The sequence below is a fragment of the Eurosta solidaginis genome, chromosome 2, assembly GCF_040869045.1.
Source record: "Eurosta solidaginis isolate ZX-2024a chromosome 2, ASM4086904v1, whole genome shotgun sequence".
Classification (NCBI taxonomy): domain Eukaryota; kingdom Metazoa; phylum Arthropoda; class Insecta; order Diptera; family Tephritidae; genus Eurosta; species Eurosta solidaginis.
The window spans coordinates 231,451,419-231,478,763 of record NC_090320.1 but is presented as its reverse complement, the minus strand read 5'-3'; the positions used below and the strand labels follow the sequence as shown (position 1 = coordinate 231,478,763).

Genomic DNA, 27,345 nt, shown 5'->3' with positions numbered 1-27,345 from the left:
GCTGTAGGGAAAATGTGTGTGCCCAATTTTATTAAGATCCGTTAATTTTTCTTCGAGTTATGGCTCCCGAAACATAGAAAATTGCTTAGTCATAAAAGGGCGGTGCTACGCCTATTTTTTAAAATTTGAAGTTTTTCCTATTTATTGTTATAAATCCACTTAGGAAATGAAATACCATTGATATAAAGCTATTTTTTGCAAAGATATAGCTTATTTTATTCGCCCACGACCCTTTTAAAAAATTTTTATATAAAAGTGGGCGTGGTCCTTAACCGTTTTCGCAAAATTTTTATTTTTTTTCAAAGCATTCCTTATAGTAAAGGCAACCTCTCTGCCGAATTTTGTTACGATAGGTTTAACGATTTCTGATTTATGATTAATATTATATGTAAAATTGATTTTATCACAAGTGGGCGGTGCCACGCCCGTTTTAAATTTTTTATTTTTTTTTCAAATTTTTATTAAGAGTCTCAATATCAATCCCCACGTCAAATTCCCACGTATTATTTACTAAATAGTCAGTTTTTTTGTGTTTTCCAAAATGTTATAAAAAGTGGGCGTGGCTATCATCCGATTTTGGTCATTTTCAATACCTATCTATTCTAATCTATTCTGGGTCCAGATAAGCTCGTGTACCAAACTTGGTGAATATATCTCAATATTTACTCAAGTTATCCTGTTAGCGGACAGACGGACGGACAGACGGACATGGCTCAATCAAATATTTTTTAATACTGATGATTTTGATATATGGAAGTCTATATCTATCTCGATTCCCTTATACCTATGTTACAACCAACCCTTATCCAATCAAAGTTAATATACTCTGTGTGCAAAGCACGCTGAGTATAACAACAAGCAAAGTAGTTCGGGTGTAACCAAACATTATATACTCAGCGGTGAGCTTTAATCGTACCTTTCTGCCATTTTTTTTAAGTGGCCGTTATAATCTGTCCGTTGCGCCGATTTTAATGATGTGTGCCAAGAAGTCCGTATACCAAATAACCACAAAATTCCGATAATGTATTCAAGCTTTCGTGCTCTCAGACGGACGGATAGAGGAGACATGATATAATCTATTCAATTTTTCACTTCATCACTTTCATGTGAGGCAGTTTAATTTGTCGCCAGTCATTTATGCCGTTTAGCGAAAAAACTAATATACAGTGCAATGCACAGCTGAGTATAAAACCTTACTACCTCTCCTAATCGCATCCGAAGCCTTCTCAGCCACTCAATTTACTGCCTCAAAGGCACTGAAAGCTTACGCGATCAGCTGTTAGATCTCGTCTTTCAATTTCACCTCTAGCGTCGCTTCCATGATGATGTTAAGCTTGTTTTGAGCTTCAAAGCTCAAAGCGATTTACATATACATATGTACGAATGTTTTACGCATGATTGCCACACGCCCAGCGGCCCATTTGCATTCATTGAATTGTTGTTCAGTGACATTTATAGTTAAGTACGATTTCAGTTTCAATTTTACATTTGTTTTGTGCAGTTCGTTTTCTCTAGTAATCGCGTTTCATACTAAAATTTATTAGCACTCAGTTTGGAATAATACAGTTGTTTTCTTTTGTAAGATGAAGGTGATTGCTTTACTTTCACTGGCATTGGGCCTACTCGTTGCTCAGTCGAACGCCGCTAATCTTGTTTGCTACTATGACTCTTCCAGTTTTATTCGAGAAGGTGAGGAAGTCGTTGATAAATATTTACAACATTTCTAGATATATCCCATTTATCATATTTAATTTGTTTGCCTGCATATTTGTGTGTGTTTGGTTAATGGCCATTGAAAGTAAAAGCATTAATTTTTTTGCGCGATTGAATGAAGATTTTTTATATAACAAAAATTGGCTATATACATATTTAATAAATCGTATTGGGAACTTAGTTTCATAGATAAGAAATTTTAATACTTCAGTTAAATATTATTATTGGGTATTTAGTTCGTAAACAGCAAAGACTACCGATCTTAATCAAGCATGTGATCATTAAACTAAGCATATTTGCATGTTTTTTTTTTTGGGCTTTTTTGATTAACCTAAATAAATATATATGTATGTACGTTCCTTGGTTTCAGTTAACTTCGTGTTTATATCTGGTAGAAGGAAGCGAAAAGGTCTAATGCATATCAAGCGAGCAATTAATCAGTCGAGTTTATGAGTAGTAGGTGGCTTGTTTAGGCTATGCTAAAGTAACAGAACTCCCAGCATTTACTGTTGCTGTTGTTGTTGTAGCAGTGCTGCGTTCCTTCCAATGGCTGCAACCACTCACAAATTGTCATCGATATTTTCAAACGGGACTCCGAAGAAATTTGCTATTTCAACAGAAAGATAAAGGTGTTAGTGGCGTTGGTTCCACATTGCAATTGAAAAGATGTTTTGTGTCATGCGGGGACACGTTACAATCAGGACATATATTGAGTATGTAGGGGTTGATTCTGGAAAGGTACTGGCGTTTTCTTTTCTGAAAATAGTGTCGCCCTGTTGGTTCTTCTCAGCTCTACCGTGAGTTTGCGTGTTTTTTTCACAAAATATTTTTCACTGAATAAAAAAAGGATCTCATTACCTAAAAGAGTCATTTTATATAGCGCCAGATGTCCTAGCTCAAAAGCTAGAATTTAAGAGTGGAACATGAGAGGAAAATATTTTCCAGAAAAGAAAACGCCATAAGAGTTTAACCTTTTACAGTATTCAAATCGATGCTGAGCTAAAGTGATGCGCGTCTCCCTGGGAGATTGCTTTATTTGTCTTTAAAAACGGGTTAACAAAATAAAAGAGCAAATCGAATAAATTTGCGTTAAAAGCTTTTAATTATTGCCGATCATGTGGTGTAAAAGGGATTCCAAAAAAAAAGATATCCATACTCTAACTTAGATTGCACACAAGAACTATACAAAATTTTTAAATTTTCCTAGTGGATGGGTCTTCAAAGTTCTTTGCGTGTTGCTGTAAGGAAGCTAAAATAGCCTTGATAAACCAGCTAACGAAGGCGAGTCATATCGACCGATATCACTCCTTTCGCCAGTAGCGAAGACATTGGGAACCGTCTTGCTCCCTCATTTCACGGCGAATCTTCGCTTATCCATCGACCAACATGGCTTTCGCAAAATGCATAGCACCACCCCCGCGCTAGATGCCATTGACACTCAGATAAATTACGGACAAAATCAGGAAAAAACCCCTCACAGAACGGTGCTTGTGGTACTTGGCCTGTCAAAAGCTTTTGACACAGTCAATAGTAATAGCGTACCAAGACATAGAAGGCTCACACCTTCGCCCTTGTCTAGAAAGATCGAGAGTAAATTATCTGAATGGTCAAAAATCGTCGGTTCAATTTAGGAACGAAATCTCAAAGCCAAGGAAAATCAAACAGGGAATAACAGGGTGATGTCCTATCTGTTTAATTTCTACATTTCACAGCTCCCTTATCCACCAAAAGGAGTTACAATCATTTCCTATGCCGACGACTACACGATTATGGCAACCGGGCCTGGCCCTTCAATAGATGAATTAGATAGGTATTTCTAGTTTTTTCACCTCGCGTAACCTGGCATTATCACCGAAAAATCCCCGGCCACTCTGTTTACGATGTCGAAGGAACGGATGACGCCAATATTTGGCGTTCACGTCGATGGTGTCAAGCTACCGACATTCAGTCACCCAAAAATCTTAGGGGTAAAGTTTGATGAATATGTATTTCTTCTGCGACCTATTAATTCTTATAGAACATAATTTGTGAAAACTGGCTCGAGGTCAGGTGTATTAAAAAACACAACGTTTTTTGTTTTTAAAGTTCGATAATACTCTGACCTTCAAGGCGCATGCCACCGAAATTGTTTCTGAAGTTCAAAGCCCCAACAAAATCCCCAAGTCGCTTGCCGACAGCACTTGGGGAAAAGATAAAGAAACGTAGCAACGTTCCAAGCAATTGGCCGGCCGCTCAATCTGCTTTTTAATAAGATGTCTGTTAGGATGCTCAGGTTTCTGGGTATTCAGCAGAAACTATTTGTTCAGCATTTCATTTCTCTCCTTTATGGGGTGTATTGTACTGGAGACATAAAAAGACATCTCGTGGCTGTTCTGAGCGTGGTGTTTCGACAAGCCTGCAGTTTCCTCCAGTGTGTTTTTTTAGGCTCGGCCCCCAAATTGGGGACGCATATGAAAAATTTACGTCTAGCGTGAAAAATTCTTAAGAAAACAATTGGTTTTGCATTATTTACATAAAATTTATGCATGGAAAACTAATTTTAATCACAGTTCTGTAAATTTGTATATCCAGTATGCACAAGGGTAACAACTGTAATGAGATAATTGCATTCAATAAAACATTCCTTACAACATGAAACATTGCATTAAATATCCACCATAGATATTTTTTTCTCAATTTACTGTACGAATTTTTTAAAAACTAAGAAGTTTCCATGACCGTTTGAGAGGCTTTTTCGCATTTGGAAAAAATTAGTTGTCTGTATGAAAAAGTTCTTGAGGCGAAAAATCATTCAGATTTTGGAAAAAAGTTTTCTTGAGGCAGATATACACTCGGAGTATTTGCCAAGCCATTACCGAGGTGCGACTCCGCTTGCAACAAAAACAAGACGTTTTGATAACAAATCGATAACATTTTGATAACAAAGCGACTGCTCTTGGGTGACAAATCGATAACTAATAAACAAAAATTCGATAGGAAATTGGCAATAGTTTAAGATTACAAATCGATAACATTTCCTTTCCTCTACTTTCCTTTTTTCTTATTGATAAACCGTGTATCAAAATTTTTCATGTGGCTTTGCCCCCAGACTTGAACGTAGGACCTTCAGTGTGCTATGCGAAGGACGCTACCACCATGAAACCATGATGTTTTGTTTTGAGGAAAATGGAGAATTCGGAAACTCCCAAATTGGTATCAATTCAACATGCCTCCTATGCTTAGAGCAAAGACAGAAATTTGGTTACCTTGCAAACCAATTATGTTCGGCCTCTACACGTACACATCGGATTTGCACATGTACTCAGCGTGAAATTTTTTACGGCTTAGAATAATTAGTGCCAGATATTTGCATAAGTGAATAAATTTAGTTACAGTTTTGATTATTTAAAAAAAATTTTGTCCTTAGCGAAACGTGTCAGTAATAAGTGTAACATTTTTGTTAAAATTTTGTTGGCCAAGGGCATTAGGATATATAGTAGAGGGATTTCGCGAAAACGAGCGGCGCGATTTTACTTACCTCTTAGACACTTTATGTCTCATTTACGGCTTGGCGTTATTTATACACATCGTGTACTTGTTGACAAGAGTATTATAACTTTGACTGGTAGCCGTTATACGTAATCACACAAAGGAATCGTGATAGATATAAACTTCTTCAGATCAAAATTATCAGCATCGAAAAAGATTTCGATTGGACCATACCCGTCCTTCCATCGGTTCATTATGCTGGCTTACCTAGACCCAGAATAAATTGGTATTGAAAATGGGTGAACTTTTAGATATCGAAAATTTCGAAAAATGGCAAAAATGCAATATTTGTTTACCAAAGACCCATATATTGATGAAATTTGACAATTGGATTGATGTTATTACTCAAAATGGAAGTTTGGTAAAATTTTGCATGATAAGAGTCGCACTGCCAATATTTAAAATAAAACGCTTATAAAAAACAAGTAAGGAAGGCTAAGTTCGGGTGCAACCGAACATCACATACTCAGCTGAGAGATTTGGAGACAAAATAAGGGAAAATCACCATGTAGGAAAATGAACCTAGGGTGAACCTGGAATATGTTTGTATGACATGGGTATCAAATGATTTTAAAATGGAGTGATCCTTAGTTCTATAGGTGGATGCTTTTTCGAGATATCGCTATAAAGGTGGACCAGGGGTGACTCTAGAATGCGTTTTTACGATATGGATATCACATTACAGGTACTAATGAGGGTTTTAAAACGGAGTGACCCTCTGCAGAACTTTTTCATTTTATTCTACTTAATATGGTAGGTGTCACACCCATTTTACAAAGTTTTTTCTAAAGTTATATTTTGCGTCAATAAACCAATCCAATTACCATGTTCCATCCCTTTTTTCATATTTGGTATAGAATTATGGAATTGTTTTAATTTTTCGCAATTTTCAATATCGAAAAAGTGGGCGTGGTCTTAGTCGGATTTCGGCCATTTTTTATACCAAGATAAAGTGAGTTCAGATAAGTACACGAGCCACGCCCATTTTGAAATTTTCGTCATCCGATTTTTCTAATTTTTATTTAGCACATATATAGTAATAATAGTAACGTTCCTGCAAAATTTCATCATGATATCTTCAACGACTGCCAAATTACAGCTTGCAAAACTTTTAAATTACCTTCTTTTAAAAGTGGGCGGTGCCACGCCCTTTGTCCAAAATTTTACTAATTTTCTATTCCGGGTCATAAGGTCAACCCACCTACCAAGCTTCATCGCTTTATCCGTCTTTGGTGATGAATTATGGCATTTTTTCGGTTTTTTGAAATTTTCGATATCGAAAAAGTGGGCGTGGTTACAGTCCGATTTTTTCATTTTAAATAGCGATCTGATATCAGCGCCCAGGAATCAAGTTATCGTGTTAACGGACAGACGGACGGACGGACGGAGGGACATGGCTAAATGAATTTATTTTTTCGCCCAGATCATTTTGATATATAGAAGTCTATATCTAACTCGATTAGTTTATGCCGTTACGGATTACCGTTATGCGAACAAAATTAATATACTCTGTGAGCTCTGCTCAGCTGAGTATAATAATAGATTTATTCTAGACTGTATGATTCCACCTCATCATCCTCCATACAGGTACACAAGGACTTAGTTTCCGGTATATTCAGACGTACCGCATGGATTCCGTTTGGACAGTGTCCTGTGGAAAACCCAATTACCATTGATAGATGAGCCTTAGTGGATCCAATTTGGCAGAACTCCTACCATCTATTTCCGGCCAGAGGGATCTTGCTACCCTGCAAGGGGTGGTGTCCACCAGTTTGACAATTGCCCTGGATGTCACTATTGCTCGGGACGCAAATAATCTGAATCATAGAATAGTTCGATGCAATTGCAAGCGAGATTAGGCACTCTCAGACCACCCTTGATCGCACTATAGTTGAGCTCAAGGCCTTCAAGGTGCTTCACTATCGGTGTAAATGTTAAATTCCCTAACCGTTGTAGCACTAGATAGCATTTCATGCACCGCAGCGCGGCAACTTCCGCTTGGAAGACGCTGGAGTGATCAGCCGACTTAAACTTGCAGCCTTTATTAAGGTCTTGACAGCCAACTTTTACGTCCAACTTCGACCCATTCATGAACAAGCTAACTGGTCCCCTTACTCATTCCTCTCTCGAGGGAATGTGTGGGGTGATGGTTGCACAGGAAGCAGTTATCGGCACACAATACTCTCTTCATTCAGATATAAAGTCGAACCTGGTAAGAAGACTAGAGTGCCCGTTATCAGAAAACACATAACCGCCCAATCGAGGGAGTTTTGAAAGCGGGTATCTTATATCTGCTTGCAAATATAATAAGTTCCGTTTTTCCCCGGTTGGCCGTAAGTCCACATGATTCAGCCCACCTAGCTACAGTGTCCAGGTGGTACTGAAAAACATTGCGCAGCGTGTCTAAATATTTTCCCCTCACTAGGATAGCCATGTCATCTGCGTAGGCAACCATCCTACAGCCGTTAGCTTCCAGCACCACAAGAAGCTCGTTGACTATCACAACCCAGAGCAGAGGAGTTAGTATACCCCCCCCCCCCCCCCCCCACAAAGTGTGCACAGCTTCCTCTGTTATGCACCTCAACACTCCGCTGCGGTAGCTCTGCTGCAGAAAAGTTTGTTATTATTAATTCAACAAGGACGCCCTCGACTCATTAATCAATCAAAACCCTTTTTGCGTAGCAACAGATCAATTAAGCGCTCCAACCTTTTAAGAAGAAACTACGTGGGACTGATTAGCCTGGAATCTTTAGGTGAGACATGAGAGCTCCAGCCGGCCTTTGGAATGAAGATAACCTTCAGCGTAAAAAATATAAATTTGCGAAGTGTATGCAGGGTACGAGCTTTGCGAATTCTTATGAGTTGGCCTGTTATAAAACTTATTTTAAATGTCCTGCATTTAACAAACAAATCAACAAGACATTTTAAGATAATTTACACTTTTTACAAACACATTCACATTTGAATTCCAATATAATTATCTAAGGAAATAGTTAATAAAAAACATTTGACAGTTGTTACTAAGTAGTTTATCTAGCTTATGATTTTTCAGATGAATGATCAATAATTCTTCTAAGGTATTCAGAAGCTTAATTGTTTACATTTTTATTACAATTTAACAAGCTTTCGAATTAGCGGACAAAAGATGATAATGCGTTCTAAAAGCGCTCTATTTAGTAAACTAGTTTAGCTTACTTCGACACAAGCTTTTGAAATTATCATTAGCCCAGAAAGCATTGTATTAGTTACAGCTAGGTCGATGACATATTAGAACTAGGCAGATGTGGTGTGTAGAACTATACATGATTTACAATATCAATTTTGACAGCAGCTGACCGAATGAACTTTAGATGTATCTACTTATGAATATCAGCGAAAACATAAATATCACTATCTAAATGTTCTACCAGGGGCCAAAACTGTTATTTCTTTTATAATATAATTCCTTGCAAAACTATTATTTTTTGGATTTTTAATATATTTGGATCAAGATAATAATTATTTCGGATTTTTATTTTTTGAGTCCGATAGAACTAGTTAAACTCGGACTTTTAAAAATAAAAGTCCGGAAATAAAAGTTAAATCCGGACTTTTATTTTTTAAGGCCAAAATAAAAGTACCGCTTGATAACAAAGAAACGGCTTATCCAAACAAACAATTTTTTTTAATTCGGATAAGCCGTTTCTTTGTTATCAAGCCGGACTTTTATTTGGGCCTTAAAAAATAAAACTCCGGATTGAACTTTTATTTCCGGACTTTTATTTTTAAAATTCCGAGTTTAACTAGTTCTATCGGACTCAAAAATAAAAAATACATATTTTACTTTTATATGTGGATTTTTATGGAAAAAGTTCGAAAAATAAAAAGGATGCTTGATTCGACATGATATTGCTATATGGATACCTGGGAACTCAAACGTTTTCACCTAGGACTATTTTTTGAACAGGACTTTTTCGACTCCGAAAAAAATAATTATTATTATTTTCCGTCCCTGTGTTCTACGAAGTCCAACCAAAATAAACGCAATAAATAATAAATAAACATTTGACCCGTAGTTAATTGAAATTCCACAGTTTTTGTAAAAGAAAAATAAGAATATTATAAACACTAATTTAACACCAAAATGTGTGACAATACTCCGCAAATTTCATCTTCATTGTGTTCGGCACACATGAAAAAAAAAATAGTGCCCAACAATAAAAATTAGTATTCCAAATAGCATTAGTCACATAAACATTAGCTAAAACTTGTTAATGACGCAAGCGTCATGCTATTAGAGCTAAGCTGTGACAATAATCGGTTCTTTACACTTCAGATCAGGTTGAGCAAAAAAAAAAAAAATAAAAAAATAATAATAATAACAATTCCAAAACACTCTCGCACTCTCTTCACGTAGTGACAATTGAAGCTTTTAAATGGTTTATTGTCATTATATTTGAGTGAATGTAGTTCGCATATGTAAATTACTTTATTTACCTGCAATGACACATACTGGCGTTATAGAGTTGTTAAACCCGACTTACTATTTAATGATCCCGGTAATTTATGGTGACTTATAATAGTCAATGGGACTAACGTCAATTGAGATGAATTCGCTTTTAAAGGAGAATTAATGCCAATGACATTAAGTACAATACCGAAAGAGAACTAATGTCAATTGGCTGAAGTTAACTTCAAGACTATTTATCGCCTCTCACGCAAAAAGGTGCTGGGGGAAATACGTTGTGGTTGTTAGACTGTCCAGATCTGGCGTTGAATCGGCTAGATTTATATTTTTTTATACTCAGTTGAGCAGAGCTCACAGAGTATATTAAGTTTGAATGGATAACGGTTGGTTGTACATATATAAAGGAATCGAGATAGATATAGACTTCCATATATCAAAATAATCAGGATCGAAAAAAAATTTGATTGAGCCATGTCCGTCCGTCCGTCCGTCCGTCCGTCCGTCCGTCCGTCCATCCGTTAACACGATAACTTGAGTAAATTTCGAGGTATCTTGATGAAATTTGGTATGTAGGTTCCTGAGCACTCATCTCAGATCGCTATTTAAAATGAACGATATCGGACTATAACCACGCCTACTTTTTCGATATCGAAAATTTCGAAAAACCGAAAAAGTGCGATAATTCATTATAAAAGACAGATAAAGCGACGAAACTTGGTAGATGAGTTGAACTTATGACGCAGAATAGACAATTAGTAAAATTTTGGACAATGGGCGTGGCACCGCCCACTTTTAAAAGAAGGTAATTTAAAACTTTTGCAAGCTGTAATTTGGTAGTCGTTGAAGATATCATGATGAAATTTGGCAGGAACGTTACTCCTATTACTATATGTACGCTTAATAAAAATTAGCAAAATCGGAGAAGGACCACGCCCACTTTAAAAAGAAACATTTTTTTAAAGTAAAATTTTAACAAAAAATTTAACATCTTTACAGTATATAAGTAAATTATGTCAACATTCAACTCCAATAATGATGTGGTGCAACAAAATACAAAAATAAAAGAAAATTTCAAAATGGGCGTGGCTCCGCCCTTTTTCATTTAATTTGTCTAGGATACTTTTAACGCCATAAATCGAACAAAAATCAACCAATCCTTTTGAAATTTAGTAGGGGCATAGATTTTATGACGTTAAATGTTTTCTGTGAAAATGGGCGGAATCGGTTAATACCACGCCCAGTTTTTATACACTGTCGTCCGTCTGTCCTTCCGCATGGCCGTTAACACGATAACTTGAGCAAAAATCGACATATCTTTAATGAACTTAGTTCACGTACTTATCTGAACTCACTTTGTATTGGTATAAAAAATGGCCGAAATCGGACTATGACCACGCCCACTTTTTCGATATCGAAAATTACGAAAAACGAAAAAAATGCCATAATTCTATACCAAATACGAAAAAAGGGTTGAAACATGGTAAGGTAATTGGATTGTTTTATTGAAGTGAAATATAACTTTAGAAAAAACTTTATAAAATGGTTGTGACACCTATCATATTATGTAGAAGAAAATGAAAAAGTTCTGCAGGGCGAAATAAAAAACCCTTAAAATCTTGGTAGGTATTAGATATATAAATAAATTAGCGGTATCCCACAGATAATGTTCTGGGTCACCCTGGTCCACATTTTGGTCGATATCTGGAAAACGCCTTCACATATACAACTACCACCACTCTCTTTTAAAATCCTCATTAATACCTTTAATTTGATACCCATATCGTACAAACACATTCTAGAGTCACCCCTGGTCCACCTTTGTGGCGATATTTCGAAACGGCGTCCACCTATAGAACTCAGGCCCACTCCCTTTTAAAATACACATTAACACCTTTCGTTTGATGCCCAAATTGTACAAACAAATTCTAGGGTCCCCCTGGTCCACCTTTATGGCGATATCTCGAAACGGCGTCCACCTATGGAACTAAGGATTACTCCCTTTTAAAATACTCATTAACACCTTTCTGTTGATACCCATATTGTACAAACAAATTCTAGGGTCACCCCTGGTCCACCTTTATGGCGATATCTCGAAACGGCGTCCACCTATGGAACTAAGGATTACTCCCTTTTAAAATACTTATTAACACCTTTCATTTGATACCCATATCGTACAAACGCATTCCAGAGTCACCCCTGGTCCACCTTTATGGCAATATCTCGAAACGGCGTCCACCTATGGAACTAAGGATTACTCCCATTTAAAATACTCATTAACATCTTTCATTTGATACCCATATCGTACAAACGCATTCTAGAGTCAACCCTGATCCACCTTTATGGCTATATCCCTAAATGGCGTCCACCTATAGAACTATGGCCCACTCCCTCATAAAATACTCTTTAATGCCTTTCATTTGATACCCATGCCATACAAACACATTCCAGGGTTTCCCTCGGTTCATTTTCCTACATGGTTATTTTCCCTTATGTTGTCACCATAGCTCTCAACTGAGTATGCAATGTTCGGTTACACCCGAACTTAACCTTCCTTACTTGTTTTTATTCGCTTTAATCTCCAGGAAAAGCGCCGAGATATTTACTAGCATTAATTTCCAAAATAATATACACAATATTAGAAGAATCGTTTTATTTTTTATTAACTTTAGAAATTAATTTTAAAAAATATCTTAATATCGTATCATAATATGAATTGAAAAAATGAAATAAAAATCGCGCAATTTATGTTTAATCCAAATTTGGGCCTGCCGCGCTTTTTTATTATAATCACTAATCCTATTAAAACTTTTTAAATCGTATCGTTATATACAACTAATTATCAGAATCAAAGAATTTGTGCAACTTCTATTTCAAGGTTCGTCGGTTCTGTCCATAAGAAGTTTTGATATTAAATCGGCTTTGCAAAGAGAATTTATGTCAATGACTAGAAAAAGTTTTTCTGACATTAATTCGCTTTTGTGAAAGCAATTCATGTCAATGACGTTGCTTCCAACATGATTATGATATTAATTCTCTTTCGGATTTGACACTATTACACGTCACCACATGTATGTTTAAAATTTTTCTTTTAACCCTCCGATAGATTGTGGCGTCTGGCCAGACGAGAAGGCTTTATTTTCGTTCCTTCGTACCTTCATTTAATTATGGGGATTCTATTTTTGACAAGGCGATGTTCGTCGCGTTTTTTTTCGCGGCGTCAGGGCATTGTGTTTCAAGCTAAAGACCTCATAGTTCGTATTCATTTCAAAATTTATCAATAAAAATTCAAACTTATTTGTGGGTAATCACAGTATGCGACGAGTTTTCTTCAAAATTTAAATATTTGTGTATAAAGTTCAAAGTGTCAAATGTCTTCTAGCCAGAAGACAACGCTAAGATGTGTTGAATTTATTCACCGCTAATCGGAGGGTTAAATTAATAATGGATGATCCGCAGTGCTTTAAATTTAACCACAATACAGTACAGACATACAAATACAAACTCTTAGCGGTGGCATACGGTCAACGGCTATAACATCAATTGAACTTATGATCACTTCAAATGGTCATAAGGTCAATTGCAGTTTTAACCCGATGAAATGGTCACATTGTAAACTTCAAATGGTTACAATATCAACGATATTGACATTATCGCCACTGTGCTTTTCTTATATGGTAGTTGGGTTATCTCATATTTTCAGGTTGCCGCAAAGTCAAATATTTGGTTTCCCAACTCCTCATTTAAAAATGTTAGCAGCTTGTAAAGTCCTAGATGCGTTTCATTATTTTCGGTCAATTCTTCTTCAGCCGAATAAGATGAACAAGTAAAGCAGACGGATAAAGGTTGTTAAAATGTTGTTGTATGCAAAAGTTGTCGAATTTCAGAAAAACTATAAGGTTTAAATGTGTTCCGAAGAAATAGTATTCGACTGCGTCTTCTAGTTATATAAAGATTTAAACACATGTCCTCTGAAATACGACTAACTTATTAAACTAAAATTTTTATAAAAAAGAACCGGTCTTTTTCTCTTTCCTTCATTATCGGTTCATTCCCGTGACAAGTCTGATTACAAACTGACCTCGCGACTTCTTATACATACCAATATGTGGTTCCATCACTGGGAGAAACCGGATAAAAATTCATCCGAGGAGAACTTCTTTGAAATAAGAATGACCTGATATAATTACGAATGAAAAATCGCGACATTTTTGGCTATCCCATTTCATATCCTATATTCTGATTTCATTCAAGTCAGACAGGAAATTAAAACTGTCTTGGCAAGAATTTCTTTGAGAAAACTTGTTTCAACTAAACTTAAGAAGGTTCGAATCGAGCTCAAGGCCAGAACAATAATTTTTTTTTCCAATGATAATTATTGTTATTTTTTAATTTTTCTAAATTTGAAAAATTGTATTTAGTTTTTGGAATAGTAAGTAGAAAATTTTTCAGACAACCTGCCATAGCTGCGCAGATAGATACATTTCGAAGGGTGCTAAGCCTTCATCATCAGTACGCTTTAGGCATGCTGCACTAACCATTTAGCTATACAGCGGTGGTTAAAGAAAACTTGTTTCAACTAAACTTTTAATTCATTTTGCAAACCTTTTTTGTTTTTATGCTGGTCCCAATTCAGTAACGGCCATCATGGTGGTAGCGTGCTTCACCTACCGCATTGAAGATCATGGACTCAAGTCTCTAACATAAAAAATATAGAAACAAATTTGTTCTATTAAAATCGTCAATTGTTTACACAATTTACAATGTAAATCTCGAGTTCAAAACTTTGCTCTCGAAAAGCTGATGAAGAAGCAAAATTCAGAAACATGTCTCTGTAACCATCGCCGTGTGAAAATTTTGTCATTTTCTCTAATATCAATAACATATCGAGCCCTTCCCGCAATTTAAGTGTAACCAATAAAAATACAGATATTAGTTTTTTGCTGAAAACCGATAGTGTTGCATGATTTGAATCATCTCACAAATTTTTATAATAGAGAATAGTACCGTTATCGAAATTTTAGTGTAAGTGAATTTTGAGGTTTGTTTACTTTTTTTGTAACCGCAAAATGGTACTTACCACAAAAGTGCTTCTCTGTGGTATCTTACGAGTAATGTTTATTTTCACTTTTATCGTGTATATTTATATTGTTCGCAAAAGCACTTGTTGCAATTATACTGTATATGCATGATTTAAGAACCATTTTGCAGAAAGAAAAAAATATGGCTGAAAACGAAAATATATATTTTAGTTTGATACAAATCATTTCTGCTTAAGTTCGTGAAATCCAATAAAATTGTTTTATTATTTTAATGTGGAGCTTTTACAAAACAAGGTGATTAATTATTTTATATTATCTTTAAAATAAAATAACAAAACTGTGTTTTTATACCAATGAACGATGAAGAATAACTCACTGGTGCCATATAGCGATACTGAGTCTGAAAAGACATATTCTAGGGAATTAGAAAACGAGAAATGCGTTCGAACAAGAGTGTACAAGAAGAAACGAAAACTTCCTAAAAGACTTCGGGGTAAAAAACGAAAGCTGTATGAAGTTAACCCAAATCCCTGCGTAGGTAAAAAGTGTGGAAACAAGTGTTGTGAAAAGCTTAGTGAACAAGATCGGTTGGTGGTAAATGAACACTTTTGGGGACAAGATACGACAAAGAGATTGGCTTCTATCGTGCATGACCCGGAAATGCGTTCAAAGGAGAACATAGACAGATAGCTTTAAACAGACAGATAGCCTTAAAAAACAGTGGAGCTATGCATATTTCAATACCTATAACGAAAAGCGTTTTAAAGTTTGTCAGCAGTTTTTACTGAAAACACTTAATATTTCCCAAAACACGTTAATATGTGTTAGAAAAAAACAGAACTCTTCAAATTCCTCTTGCCTGACCAAAAGAATACCTCTTTCCCATAATAAGTCTGACGAAATAAATGTGGCTCTTTTGAAATCATTCATTGAACACCTACCAGCAGTTCCTTCCCACTATTGTAGGAACAAAAGTACTAAGTTATATCTTCCACAGTACTTTCGAAACGTGCAAACTTTGTATAGGTGTTACGCGCAGCACTTGATAAATACAAATCAGGAGCAAGCTAAGTTATCTCTAAGAGTTTTCGTACCATTTTCAAAAATTAATACCATATAGGTTTCCATTTGCCAAAAAAGGGACAAATGCATTATTTGTGAAAAGTATAAGAATTCGGACAGAGAAGCACAAAACCTTTTACAACAAACTGAGGAACATAAAATGCACATACGGAACAGAGATAAATCAAAAGAAATTTTCTTAGAGGACCAAAGAAAAAGCAAAGAGAATGGGACGTATATCTGCGCCAGCTTCGACCTTCAGAAAGTATTGAATACACCACACGGAAAAAGGGTAAACCTTTTCTATTCAAGAAAATAGGTTTTTTATAATGAAAGCGTTTACGAAAACGGCACAAGAAACGGTTATTACTTTTTATGGGGTGAATCGGATGGAAAACGTGAATGTAACGAGATTTCCAGTGCAATTTTCCAATACTTAAATATCGTGGATGAAAGGGGGACTCATTCTGATATAAGTCTTTATTGTGATAGTTGTGTTGGGCAGAACAGGAACAGAGCTATGCAAGCAATGATAATATATTTCTTAGAGAAGGCTGCTAACATAAAACACATTAAATTAACTTACCTGTTGCCTTGGCATACCATGATGCCCGTGGACTCCATACATAGCACTATTGAGTCTTTTATTCGCGATAAAAATGTTTTGGCTCCAAGTGAATGGTAGGTATACAATTATTTCGAACGTAAGAACCATACCAGAAAATTATATATGCATTTCAATTCATAATTCGGATTTTAAAGATTGGAAACCTTTTCTCAAGCTTTGCTTCCAGCTTCAGTTAAAATATTATTTACGTCTTTACGTTGCGCTATCTTCGAAAAAAATTCTGCATTGGTTAAAGTACACTATGGTTATTTTGACGATAGCGAAAAAAAGGTATACGATCTCAGTACAATTGTGCGGTCAAGACGAAATTCTCTCATACTTAGTAGGGGTCCTGTTACCTTGTATGATCACTTCTTACACATTTCATCTTCAAAATATAACGACCTAAAAGCTCTTTGCGAAAATAATATCATACCAAAACAATTTCACTATGAATATATTAGCTTATCCCATACTGGAAAGATAATAGATACCTTGCCTGAGACAGGCGAAGATGACTGAATTATTTTGTTTACAACAGTACTGTTTAATATATTGTGTTTAAATTTGGAATTGTATAAGTTTCATTTAATTCCAAATGTATGTATGTACTAAAAAATTACAAGAAATACGCCTTTAATGTGCCCATACGTAATCTGAAAAATATAATTAAAAAACTTAAAATTTAAGATAACCAAAAAAATAGTGTTTGGAAAGTGAGCCAACATGACAGCAAAAAACGTAAGTACAGATAACAAGACTTTCGGCACAGTGTGGTCAAAAACCGAAGTCTTAATTGTAGGCTCAAGAAATATTTTATACACATACCAAATTTCACGATAGTAGCTATTTTTTGAAAGAAGATAATTACAAAAAACCTTCTACTGTAAAATTTACTTTTTGTTGGTTACACTTAAATTGCGGGAAGGGCTCGATATGTATGTATATTTAAAAGGCCTATTAAAATATTAATATTTATAAACGTATTTTGTAATTTTGTCACGCATGATACATTGTTAAACAATATGAAAAAAAAACATTCCCATCAAAATTGCCTAAAATAAATATTTTTTCTATTCTTCTTTTCTTTTTTCTTTTATTTTTTTCTCTTATTCGCATATTTCGGCCAATCTCAAACTAACCAAAAATCAACAGGTCTTGGCAAGCTCCTCACGCCAGACCTCGAAATCGCACTACAATTCTGCTCACATTTAATTTACGGTTATGCTGGTATCAATCCCAATACCTATCAAATGCAGAGTCTACACGAAGACTTGGATATACATAAACATCAGTATTCTGAGGTGACAGCATTAAAACGTAAATATCCACATTTGAAAGTGCTACTGAGTGTTGGTGGTGATCAAGATATTGATCCTGAACATCCAAATAAATATCTCGAATTATTGGAGGGCGAAAAGGTGAAACAAACTTCATTTATCAACTCAGCCTATTCATTGGTACGTTCATATGGTTTCGATGGTTTGGATTTAGCATTCCAATTTCCCAAAAATAAACCACGTAAAGTCCATTCCGAAATTGGTATGGTCTGGAAGAAATTCAAGAAACTCTTCACGGGTGATTACATTGTAGACGAAAAAGCTGACCAACATAAAGAAGAGTTTACAGCTTTTGTGCGTGATGTGAAAAATGCTTTGCGTCCCGATAATATGATGCTCACATTAACGGTATTGCCGAATGTTAATTCGACCTGTAAGTTTTTTTTTATTAAATATTTTTTTTTATATTATTTTGTAATCAAAGAATTTTGGTGGCAGATTATCTTCAAAATCAAATAAAGCTCTATACCCACAGTGTTAGAAAAACTTCTAAAGATTTTTGCATTCTCAGGTGAAATTTTGCTTTGGAAATGTGAAAATTTTACTTTGTTCAAAGTCGGCAGAATCGTTTTGGAGAACTCGTTATTAGATAATATTTACCGCTGTGTTCTCACAATTCCGAAAAATCTAGATAGCGCAAACTTGTTCGGTTTTTTATTTTCTATTTGGGTTGACGCTTCTTTTATAATCGAGCCAACGTCGATATATTTCTCCAGCCTTGGAGAAACTTATAGTTCTCAAGGTGATATGAAATATTGTTCTCTAATTAATCTTCAACCTTTGGCAATTCAATATAAATTTAAAATTGAATTTGGCTATGAAGTCAACTTCGACCTGGGAATGCAAAAATGTGTCAAGGTTCTAACAAAGGTATGGGTCTATAAATCTTTATTCGAAATTGAATTTGTTGCAGTGTTATTTACTTCCTCGCCCTCTCTTACTCACAAATACCTCTCTATTTATTTATATCTAAAATACAGGGTATTTTGATATCCCAGCACTAATAAGCAATTTGGATTTCGTAACTTTGGCTACCTTCGATTTTCTCACACCCGAGCGAAATCCGAATGAAGCCGATTTCACTGCACCTCTCTACGAGCTGTACGATCAAGATCGTTTACCACACTTAAACGTCAATTTCCAGGTAGAATATTGGCTCGCACAACAATGTCCAGCTAGCAAATTGAATGTGGGCATTGCTGCCTATGGACGCGCTTGGAGGTTAACACCTGATTCGGGTTTGACTGGTGCTCCGGTGGTAAAGGAGACTGATGGTCCAGCACCAGCTGGTATGCAAAGTCAAAAACCTGGTCTACTCTCATGGCCTGAAGTCTGCGCTAAACTGCCAAATCCAGCAAACGCTTATTTGAAGGGTGCTGATGCTCCACTACGTCGTGTTAGCGATCCCACTAAACGTTATGGTAGTTATGCTTTCCGCCCCTCAGATTCTAATGGTGATCACGGTATGTGGCTAAGCTATGAAGATCCCGATTCGGCAGCGAATAAGGCTGCATATGTACATTTGAAAAATTTGGGTGGTTTGGCATTGTTCGACTTAAGCTATGATGATTTCCGTGGACTCTGTACAGGTGATAAATATCCAATTTTAAGGGCCGCCAAATTCCGTTTGTAAAATATCTACATCTATTTTTTTATAAATTCTTTTTTAATTTACTTTTGTTTTACATACGTATGTATATAGTAATTACGCCAAATAAATCAAGAATTTTGTATAAAAATAATGATTTATATTTAAGGGTGGGCCCGAAAAAATTTGTTTCCTTTTAGTATACTGAAAATATTGTTGTTGATTCGTTTAATAGTTATTCGAGGTTAAAGTTCAAACTCAAACTGTATGAGACTCCCTATAGGTTTTGCATGCAAAAACTGAAGTCGCGATGAGCCACCTTCAAACATTAAATTAAAAGCTGACATTTTTACAGACTATATTTGATGCGCTGAACAATATTTATGGTGTATCAAAACAAAAGGTTTTTTTGGGCTCACCCTAATAGATATGTTATTATATTTGCTGTGATATCACCTCGGTTATTAAAAACATGCTTCCCGATCTTTGAAACTACAAACGCTGATAAGTTTCTACATATAAATATATGTTCGCTGATTATTTTGTACTTCACGATTGCGTTGCTGGCGTGCATCGCATTACCAAGCGCCCCTCAATTGGTAGAAACCAAGGATGATACATAAAAGAAACGATAACATTTCGCTTCATTAAAAACAAAATGAAATAAAACCACTTCGTTAAAGTTATAAACGTTATGATACTGTTCTTAGCGTTAATTTCACTCGCACAAAACCAAACGCGGGCTATGCTTTGATAGCATGCTTCGTGTTTAAGTTTAACATTATTACGTTACGTCTCAACATAAACGACATTATTTCGTTTCGGTTAAAAATTAAATAAATTTGTTTGATACTTGCCTTAACAATAACATTCGCAAGTGTTTCAACGGGAACGAATGAAAATTCTTGAGAAACGTGAAACTTTACGTTTCGATGCATCCTTCATAGAAATTAAGCATGATTTTACGATTCAAATGGCGCACTACGAGAAGGTGGGCTCTACCCTTTATTTACTCTTTTCAAATTTCCCAATAACATTTCTTCTACAGGATCAGCAAAATTCACCATCGATGATCTGAATATCGCTATGAAATATTGCTCTCATCTCATCTATGATTATGTTGACATCAATGCGGATACATTCCAGATTATGAGTGTTAATAAAAATTTAGATATAATCGGAGGCCACTTCACTACGATAACTGCACTCAAAAAAACATTTCCAAATGCTAAGTTCTTTCTGAGTGTTAGCGGCCCTTTTGATCAGGATACTATTGATAAATATATTAACCTATTAGAAGCCGGCCGGACAGGGCAATCAGTATTTATAAATTCTGCGCTCGACTTTCTACGACGCTTCAATTTTGATGGTCTAGATTTATCCATTCAATTACCACGTAATAAACCGAGGAAAGTGCATACTGATATTAACGCATCTTGGAAGAATTTTAAGAAGATATTTACTGGCCCATTTGTTGTCGACGAGAGGGCAGATGAACATCGTGAGGCGTTCACTGATTTAGTTAAGGATTTGAAGAGCGCGCTTACTGCTGATAACAAACTGCTGTCATTGACAGTGCTACCGAATGTCAACTCGAGCTGTAAGTAGAATATATATATTTTTGCAGGCATAATAAGTAAATTGATTGTAGTGAATATCACAACAGGACTGCAATACTTAACAAATTGTAAGAGCAGTTGTTTGACGAAATATAATATACATCACGTGATCGACATCATGCGATTGATCTCATGGCACGTTATTCCACTCAAAACCCACATATGAAGTGTTGCAAAGAGCAACAGCGTTAGATCAAATATAATAAATCTTATGATGTGACCTAAATCATATCATATCCGTCATGCGGTTATTCAATCATCTCTGCATTCTCGTTTTAAAAATATGTGTTTATATCAGACGTGTTATAAAATGGTTAATAATGGTAATTATTACCCGTTTAATTTATTATTTTCTTTAAAAGCCATTTAATGATTTGTTTTCATTATTTTCTATTTTTAATGATTGCTTTCCAATTGATTAAAAAAATCATGATTTTTTACGATTATTGAAAAAAATCAAAAATAATCAAAAGTAATTTTTGATTTCTTTTAATAATTTTTGATTCTTTCGATTATTCTAAATTATTATTTTTTGATTATTTTTTATTATTTTTCTGCTTTGTTGAAAGAAAAATTCTCGTATGTTGCATGGACGGGATAATTTTTACATACAAATACATTTTAGGATGCAATAGTAATGATCTAAACATATTCTCCGGTAAGTATATATACATGTGCATAATTTGTTACACTCATTATATAAAATAATAGCGATCCTCTATGGTTTCGTCCTTAAGTCTAGCCAATTTTGTTATATCCAAAATTAATATAGATATCCGCTATTTTGGATTACGTTATGACTATTAGAGGTTTACGCCGATCACTTTATCGGCAGCGGCGGCGGCGTAGGCATATCTTATTTGCAACCTTCTGCTAAGTTCGGATCACTAAACTGTTGAATAAATAACTCCAATCTTCAATAATGCAAAAATGGCCTTTATTAAAGCACTTCACAATAACACTTATACTTCGCTTATTCATAGCTTGCTTAACTCAACTGATTGATAGCTTAAATGAAACTGACTTCTGTTGCTCGCTAGATAGCGTCGTAATCGAAACTGCCCATAGCGCCTCTACCGCTGATGCTTTTTTACTCCGCGATTTCCTCGTGGCATCTTCTAGGCGCTTCCAGAATTTACTTAGTAAGTTATAAATTTCTCAGCTACAACTACAGATGTATAATTTTTATAGCTCCTCTCATACCCCATGCGCTTGTATGTGTGAGCGACACTTCCGCAATCACAGTTGCATACCTTTAGGAGCATTTCAGATAAGATATATGCATGTGCTTGTGCGTTGCTCTCATCTGCGTGTACCTGCATATGTGTAGACATAATGATTGATTCGTTTATGTAGATACATAATGATTGATCTATGGATATGCATGCAAGGCGCTGGTTAGCATCGGCTTAGAGATCGCAGCACCCCTTAGTTTTGCTAATATTCGTAACAATAGTATACCGGCGCGGCGGCGTGCCGGCGTACGCCGGCATACTTACTTTAAAAATCTTAATATAGTTAAAAAAAAAAAAATTATAATTAGGAAAGGTTTTGTTTATACTTATCTGGGGTTTTTGCTCAAAATCTCGCGGATCGTTAAAAAAATCAGAAGCAGTTCCTTGCGGAAGGACTGTCCTTCGTTCACTTACTCCAAGCAGTCTTTGTTCCTAACCCCAGTTGTTGTTGTAGCAGTGCTTCGCCCCATCCAATAGGCGCGACCGATCATAAATTGTCATCAATATCCTCTAAGGGAATCAAGGAAACTTGACTATAAAATAAAATTTTATGATTTGCATAGTGAGCCATGTTTTTAGTATCAACAATTGAAAGATGAGGTTTCGTTCCAATCTAATGAACATGCTCAATAATACAGCTATAAAGTTTAGGCTTTAGTATTTTATTGTTATTTTTTTTATTGATTTTTATGCAATATTATATGTGTTTGTGTAAACATAAAAATTGCACGAGTAAATTGTCTCAAATAACGATATTTCAATGGAAGTTGATAGTTTAAAATGAAGTAGTGATCATATGAAATGTGTATTTAATTAGTAATTATTTGCATCAATTAATAATTGTTTCATTAAATTAACATTGCCAAAAATTATTTACAAAACTTTTTACTGAATAATTTTATTTCTATGAATTTCCCTTTATATTTAGATACTTTTACGAAAAACTCCAAACACATTTGTTTGCCTATCATACGGTGTTTTTTCAAAATGGTTGGATATTCTTCAAGAATATATCAATATTTTATATATTATTTCTAATTGCTCTTTTTTTGTACATGTCCCTTTTGCGCTCTTATTTGGAATCCAAATCTATAAATAGAGTTTTGGTTGTAAAGATGCAGATTCGTGCTATTAGCGAGCTTGGGCATTATTAGTCGTAGTTCGTAGTTGTTTAGCTATATTTTATTAAAAATAAACGATTGTGAGCACACGAAGAAATCTATTTGTACTATGGCACTATTGTGAATAATTTGATTAGAACCAACACTGCATTACCGGCAGTTGCTAACATTCGCCAGATGGCAGCGAAAGCGCATGTACATAAGTTTATAGATATTTGATTGATATAACAGCTGATTTCTGTTGATATTTGATACGAGACTTGTATATTTGTTGTATATTTGTTGCGCAATGTGCGCACGTGTCCGGCTCGTATATATATATATATGGTAAAAGTCTATAACAGCGGTCGACTCTAATACGCGTCCTAAAAGACTCGGCTTGACCTCAGCATTAATAATCCGAACGCGGAAGATAAAAATTTCGAGGCGTTCAAAAGATATTAACGGAAAAAATGCTTATTTATGCTAAAGCTTTATAATAGTGTGGGACAAAAAACACTCACAGTGGCGATGATATGAAAGGAATATTATTAAAATAAAGCTAACAATATGATAAACTTTGATTACCAAACAATCAGTGCATAGCCATAACTTAATCAAAAAAGCGGATATATTAATTTTGGATATAATAAAATTGGCTAGACTTAAGCATGAAACCATAGAGGATCGTTATTATTTTATATAATGTGTGTAGCAAATCATGCACATGTGTTATATACTTATCGGAGAATATGTTTCAATTAACTCTGATATACTATTCGCCTTATATGCTGCAAGTATCTTTACGCCTAGATAAGCACTTACGATTTACTATTGCATCCTAAAATGTCCTGTGCATGCAACAAACGAAAATATCAGCATAGCGGAAAAAAATTAAAAATAATCAAAAGTAATCAAACAAGCTTTTTTTTTTTAATGGAAATCAATTAGTAATTGTTTTTTTCGGAACACAGTTGAAATAATCATTAGCCATTAAAATAGGCTTCTAATTAATTGATTACTAATTCTAATTCAAATTTAACAGGTCTGGTTAATATGTTCTTCGCTAGTTCCTATGAGTGGAATTTTGCCACTAAAAAAAATAGGTGGCTTTTTCGCCTACGGCTTAGATCAAAGTAGCTGCTTCGAAAAATTTTACCTGAACTGAAAATATCCGCGAATTTTAAAAAAGAAATCGTTTTCTAAAAAGAAGTTTTCAGTGCCGGGAACATATCCGAGTCCCATAATGTTTGCTTTACCAAACACTTGGATATCAAATTAATCCATCAGTACTGCGAAAAAGATCTCGATGCTATCATAGAATGATTCTTGCTGATGACGCAAAGTATCAAAGCTACTTCGAAAAAATCGTGAACTAATCTCTGAGGATGGAATGGATACTAAATGTATCTTTGAAAAATTTTGAAATCTGTATCGAAATCGTTTTAAAACTTATTTCGAAATGTTACCAAACTGTTTCTTAAAATTCCCAAAATATTGTCGCAAATCAACTTACACATCAAAATTTTTGAAGTTTGAAAACTCAATAGATCAAACAGCTGTTCTTATCTGTGTAGTTTAAATCATATAAATGGTATCACGGGATCTAAAAAACTCACAGATATAAGACCCAAATGTGATTGTTTCATATCATCCTCTTCTAGTCCATCCTGCCAATTTCTAGGAAAAATTAGAAGGAGCACGACGCAAATTGGAAGTTAAGCTCAACCTTAAATCTCTTCGGAGGTTATCGCGCCTTTCATTTTTTTAAATTCCCTATAAAATCTACAAGCTTCAGACTTGGAAAGTTGGAGTTCAGAACCCGATGACAATGCAGTTATAAGAATTTGTGGTCTGATTTGTGACCTATAAAAAAATCGCCGATAGGTGGTGCAAGCATCGAGATATTAAAAATACTCGTATTTGTGGTCCGATTTGGCTTATATTTTGAATAAATATTACATACAGTCCGGTAGATGTGACATCAAAATACTTTGGAGTTCGAGGAGGGAGAAGCATAAGTGGCGCTGAGTCGAGTAAAGTCTTTGGAAGGAATATGTATTGAGGACATATATTGTAGCAATTTGTCAGGAAAGATTTCTCGTAATAATGAGTCACAAAATGAACCAAATAGATTGATAGATAGATAGGCAATTAAATAAAAACTAAAAATTTGAAAATAAAATAATTAAAAAAAAAATTTAAGTTACACGGTTTTATTGAAAACAATACTTACATTAATAATAATACTAAAAGCTATAAAATAATTAGGTAGGTCCTAGGTAATAGTTATCGCACTCCCCATCAATCTAGGGAGTTAATCAGACAATTAAATAAAAGCATTGCACGCCTCAAATTTCTATTGACAGTCGTAAGTAAGACCAACTGAACCTTAATCAGGTTATGCTACTTCTCACATTTTTAGAAATTTCACGCGGCCAACGCTTTTATTTAATTGCCTGATCAACACCCTACATTAATGAGAAGTGTAATGACTAGTACCTAGGACCTACCTAAATATTTTCTAGCTTTTAGTATTATTATTAATGTAAGTATTGTTTTCAATAAAACCATTTAACTTACAAATTTTTTAAAATTATTTTATTTATATCAGGCAGCAGTAAAGCATGTCATATAAGGTTATATCAATGATTAATAACAACTGCTAAAGCCAGATGTAAAATATATATATACATATTTTTATCTTTACACAGGGTATTTCGACGGCGCAGCGCTTGCACCAAACTTGGATATGATAAATCTATTCACGTTTGACTTCGTCACACCCGAGCGTAATCTTAAGGCAGCTGATTATACTGCACCTCTCTGCGAGTTCACCGATCAATCTCGTTTGGGTCACTACAATGTCATCTATCAAGTTGAATATTGGATTTTACAACGTGTACCACGGAAAAAGATCCACGTAGGCATTGCTACTTTTGGACGCGCTTGGAAAATGACTAAGGAGTCTGGTACAACAGGCTTACCGGTAGTAACCGCTACAGATGGTCCAGCCGCCGCTGGTCCTATCACACAAACACCAGGTGTCCTGAACTGGTTGGAAATTTGTAAACGCCTACCAAATTCAGGAAAAAATACTAAACGTTTTGGCCCTCCACTACAACCCGTTTATGATCCCACTAAGTGTTATGGTTCATATGCATTTCACCCTGCCGATGAAGATGGTGATAATGGTATATGGGTGAGTTATGAAGATCCCGAAACGGCAGCAAGTAAGGCGGAATATGTCAAGTCAAAGACTTTGGGTGGTGTGGCATTGTACGATATCACTTTAGATGATTTTGGTGGACAATGTACTGGTGAAAAGTTTCCCATAATGAAAGCTATTAAACCAAAATTATGGTAAGGTGTTGTTTTCACCTTATAAATGATAACGTATGAACAGAACTGAAGAATGACTTATGCTGTTAAAACGTTAGTAATTTTTTAGGTCGTATTTGCACGAAGCGATTATTTATGTATAAATGTACAAAACTAATATGGGTCGAGAGGAAAATGTATTGGTAATTGGAAGTTGCTAAACTATATCTAACGATAAAACTTTAAACACTTTATTTAAGTTTTGCTAATTTTAAAAGTAGCCTCTTGTAAAAAATGGCATTTTTCTTCTTTGTCTTAAAAATTTACCCAACAATGAGCCGGAATTCAGTTTATTTAAAAGAGGGACCTGAGGGTAGTTAACTGCAGACTTGTCTGGTATGATGGAAGTGGATCATCGAACCGCAACGCATATTTTAATACAAATTGTTTTATCTTCTTCAATCTTATGGACCGATTAGTGATTAATATTGCCTCAAATGATAACCGCATATTCCGCAAGTGAGAGTGAACAAGCGACTTCTAAATAAGCTTATGGATCTGAAAATTCGGATGAAAAAATCCCAATATCGAATATGCTGTTGTGAGAGGCAGATCTTTAATCTCTGTAACCTTCGTTAAAACAAAGTTGGCAATATAACGAAGTGTAGTAGTGGTATTCTTAAGCCTATTACACAATATTAGAAACATTAATCAATATACAACGAAACACCATAAAAAAATATTAT

General features: G+C 35.1%; 1 protein-coding gene across 1 annotated transcript; it reads left to right on the top strand.

Annotated features, from left to right (window-relative positions):
- The first annotated feature begins 1,466 nt into the window (after positions 1-1,466).
- Positions 1,467-27,345, top strand: LOC137241823 (chitinase-like protein Idgf2). Its single transcript, XM_067769208.1, has 6 exons — positions 1,467-1,689; positions 17,552-18,109; positions 18,717-19,365; positions 20,008-20,015; positions 20,373-20,924; positions 25,993-27,345. Exons 1-6 carry the CDS (start codon positions 1,584-1,586, stop codon positions 26,643-26,645), a joined length of 2,526 nt encoding a protein of 841 aa, XP_067625309.1. The 5' UTR covers positions 1,467-1,583; the 3' UTR covers positions 26,646-27,345.